Source organism: Lottia gigantea, assembly GCF_000327385.1.
Source record: "Lottia gigantea unplaced genomic scaffold LOTGIsca_251, whole genome shotgun sequence".
NCBI classification, from domain to species: Eukaryota; Metazoa; Mollusca; class Gastropoda; family Lottiidae; genus Lottia; species Lottia gigantea.
In genome coordinates, this window is record NW_008708760.1 from 1 (window position 1) to 3365 (window position 3365).

Below are 3365 nucleotides of genomic sequence, written 5' to 3' on the forward strand. Positions count from 1 at the left end.
CAAATATCAATAAATACCTACAAAATATCAATAAATACCTACACAATATCAATAATACCTTCAAAATATCAATAAATACCTACAAAATATCAATAAATACCTACACAATATCAATAAATACACACCAGTATATAATACACACCAGTATATAGTACACACCAGTTTATAGTATACACCAGTGGAAAGTACACACCAGTGTATAGTACACACCAGTATATAATACACACCAGTGTACAGTACACACCTGTATATAGTACACACCAGTATATAGTACACACCAGTATATAGTATACACCAGTGTATAGTACACACCAGTGTATAGTATACACCTGTGTATATTACACACCAGTTTATAGTATACACCAGTATATAGTACACACCAGTGTATAGTACACACCAGTGTATAGTATACACCTGTATATAGTACACACCAGTATATAGTATACACCAGTATATAGTATACACCAGTTTATAGTATACACCAGTGGAAAGTACACACCAGTGTATAGTACACACCAGTATATAATACACACCAGTGTATAGTATACACCTGTATATAGTACACACCTGTATATAGTACACACCAGTATATAGTACACACCAGTATATAGTACACACCAGTATATAGTATACACCTGTATATAGTACACACCAGTATATAGTACACACCAGTATATAGTATACACCAGTATATAGTACACACCAGTATATAGTACACACCAGTATTTAGTACACACCAGTATATAGTATACACCAGTATATAGTACACACCTGTATATAGTACACACCAGTATATAGTACACACCAGTATATAGTATACACCAGTGGAAAGTATGGACCCGAATACTAATAAAAAAATTACCTGTACTTTATTATAGACCTCTATAAATAAATCAAATCCTAGTGCTTCTTCTAGTTCAGCTCTGGCTTGTTCTAATCTCCCATAGACATCATAATCATCATCATCATCAACATCATCATTATCATCATCACCAAACGTCGTTTCATCATCACTATCTCCTGTAATGAAATCAAATTATAAAATAACAAGCATGCAGTTCAGTGACTACATCTTAAGTCCTATACTGAAACCTGCGGAGCAAAGTTCATAGAGGTATACAACTAGCTTTCCTGATGAGGACAGTGTGTTAGAAACTTGTGTCAGTAGTATGAGATGAGCTTTAGTCAAGTCTGATCTTGGAAAGTTAACCTCCATTTGTAAAACTAGCTGTCCTGGTGAGGACAGTGTATCTGGAACATGTGTCAGCAGTATGAAATAAGAGCTAGAGGTACTAAAGAATAAGTCAAGAAGTCTCGTACCTTGAAATAATTCAGACAGTGTATCAGTTCTCAGACTCGGGTGTTTATCTGATAATACTAAATCTGATTGAGAATCATTTAATTTCTCATTCTGACCATTCTTGGTATCAGTTTTATCTTCACTGGGGTCACTCTCTTTCACTGTCTCACTTTGACCAGATGTATCCTTTCCATTCTGGTTATCATTCTCAAATTGACTGGCTCTATCGTTCTTTTCACTCACTTCTGAAACATTAGATAAGAAATCAATAAGTTCAGTTTTAGAGAGTCTTGTTCTTTACAAACTATTCAGTGAAAATAATCTGTGAAATTATTCAATGAAATTATTCAGTGAAATTAATCAGTGAAATTATTCAGTGAAATTATTCTGTGGAACTATTCTGTGAGATTATTCAGTGAAATTAATCAATGAAATTAATCAATGAAATTATTCAGTGAAATTATTCAGTGAAATCAATCAGTGAAATCAATCAGTGAAATTATTCAATGAAATTATTCAGTGAAATTATTCAGTGAAATTATTCAGTGAAATTATTCAGTGAAATCAATCAGTGAAATCAATCAGTGAAATTATTCAATGAAATTATTCAATGAAATTATTCAATGAAATTATTCAATGAAATTATTCAATGAAATAATTCAGATTAAATGGGATGTCTAGTTTATTTATAGCTTAGTCAATGTCATTGTTAGACATTTTCTACCAGTCAATGTCATTGTTAGACATTTTCAACCAGTCAATGTCATTGTTAGACATTTTCAACCAGTCAATGACATTGTTAGACATTTTCAACCAGTCAATGACATTGTTAGACATTTTCAACCAGTCAATGTCATTGTTAGACATTTTCTACCAGTCAATGACATTGTTAGACATTTTCTACCAGTCAATGACATTGTTAGACATTTTCAACCAGTCAATGTCATTGTTAGACATTTTCAACCAGTCAATGACATTGTTAGACATTTTCTACCAGTCAATGTCATTGTTAGACATTTTCAACCAGTCAATGACATTGTTAGACATTTTCAACCAGTCAATGACATTGTTAGACATTTTCAACCAGTCAATGTCATTGTTAGACATTTTCAACCAGTCAATGTCATTGTTAGACATTTTCTACCCTCAATGTCATTGTTAGACATTTTCAACCAGTCAATGTCATTGTTAGACATTTTCTACCAGTCAATGTCATTGTTAGACATTTTCAACCAGTCAATGTCATTGTTAGACATTTTCAACCAGTCAATGTCATTGTTAGACATTTTCAACCAGTCAATATTATTGTTAGACATTTTCAACCAGTCAATGTCATTGTTAGACATTTTCAACCAGTCAATGTCATTGTTAGACATTTTCAACCAGTCAATGTCATTGTTAGACATTTTCAACCAGTCAATGTCATTGTTAGACATTTTCAACCAGTCAATATTATTGTTAGACATTTTCAACCAGTCAATGTCATTGTTAGACATTTTCAACCAGTCAATATTATTGTTAGACATTTTCAACCAGTCAATGTCATTGTTAGACATTTTCAACCAGTCAATGTTATTGTTAGACATTTTCAACCAGTCAATGACATTGTTAGACATTTTCAACCAGTCAATGACATTGTTAGACATCCAGTCAATGACATTGCTAGACATTTTCAACCAGTCAATGACATTGTTAGACATTTTCAACCAGTCAATGTCATTGTTAGACATTTTCTACCAGTCAATGACATTGTTAGACATTTTCTACCAGTCAATGACATTGTTAGACATTTTCAACCAGTCAATGTCATTGTTAGACATTTTCAACCAGTCAATGACATTGTTAGACATTTTCTACCAGTCAATGACATTGTTAGACATTTTCTACCAGTCAATGACATTGTTAGACATTTTCAACCAGTCAATGTCATTGTTAGACATTTTCAACCAGTCAATGACATTGTTAGACATTTTCAACCAGTCAATGTCATTGTTAGACATTTTCAAACAGTCAATGTCATTGTTAGACATTTTCAACCAGTCTCTCAGAGTTAATTTCCCTGAAT

The 3365-nt window shown here is 32.5% G+C and overlaps 2 protein-coding genes across 2 annotated transcripts; one reads left to right on the top strand and one right to left on the bottom strand.

Moving 5' to 3' along the window:
• Window positions 1-120: 120 nt before the first annotated feature.
• Window positions 121-705, bottom strand: LOTGIDRAFT_87794 (hypothetical protein; the record flags this gene model as incomplete). The annotated part of the gene is made up of 1 exon (XM_009055809.1): window positions 121-705. A coding segment is annotated over one exon (585 nt), but the record flags the coding sequence as incomplete, so codon positions are not given.
• Window positions 706-1996: 1291 nt separating this feature from the next.
• LOTGIDRAFT_144669 (hypothetical protein) lies at window positions 1997-3354 on the top strand (the record flags this gene model as incomplete). The annotated part of the gene is made up of 2 exons (XM_009055810.1): window positions 1997-2457; window positions 2967-3354. Coding segments are annotated over 2 exons (849 nt in total), but the record flags the coding sequence as incomplete, so codon positions are not given.
• Between the last annotated feature and the right edge of the window lie 11 nt (window positions 3355-3365).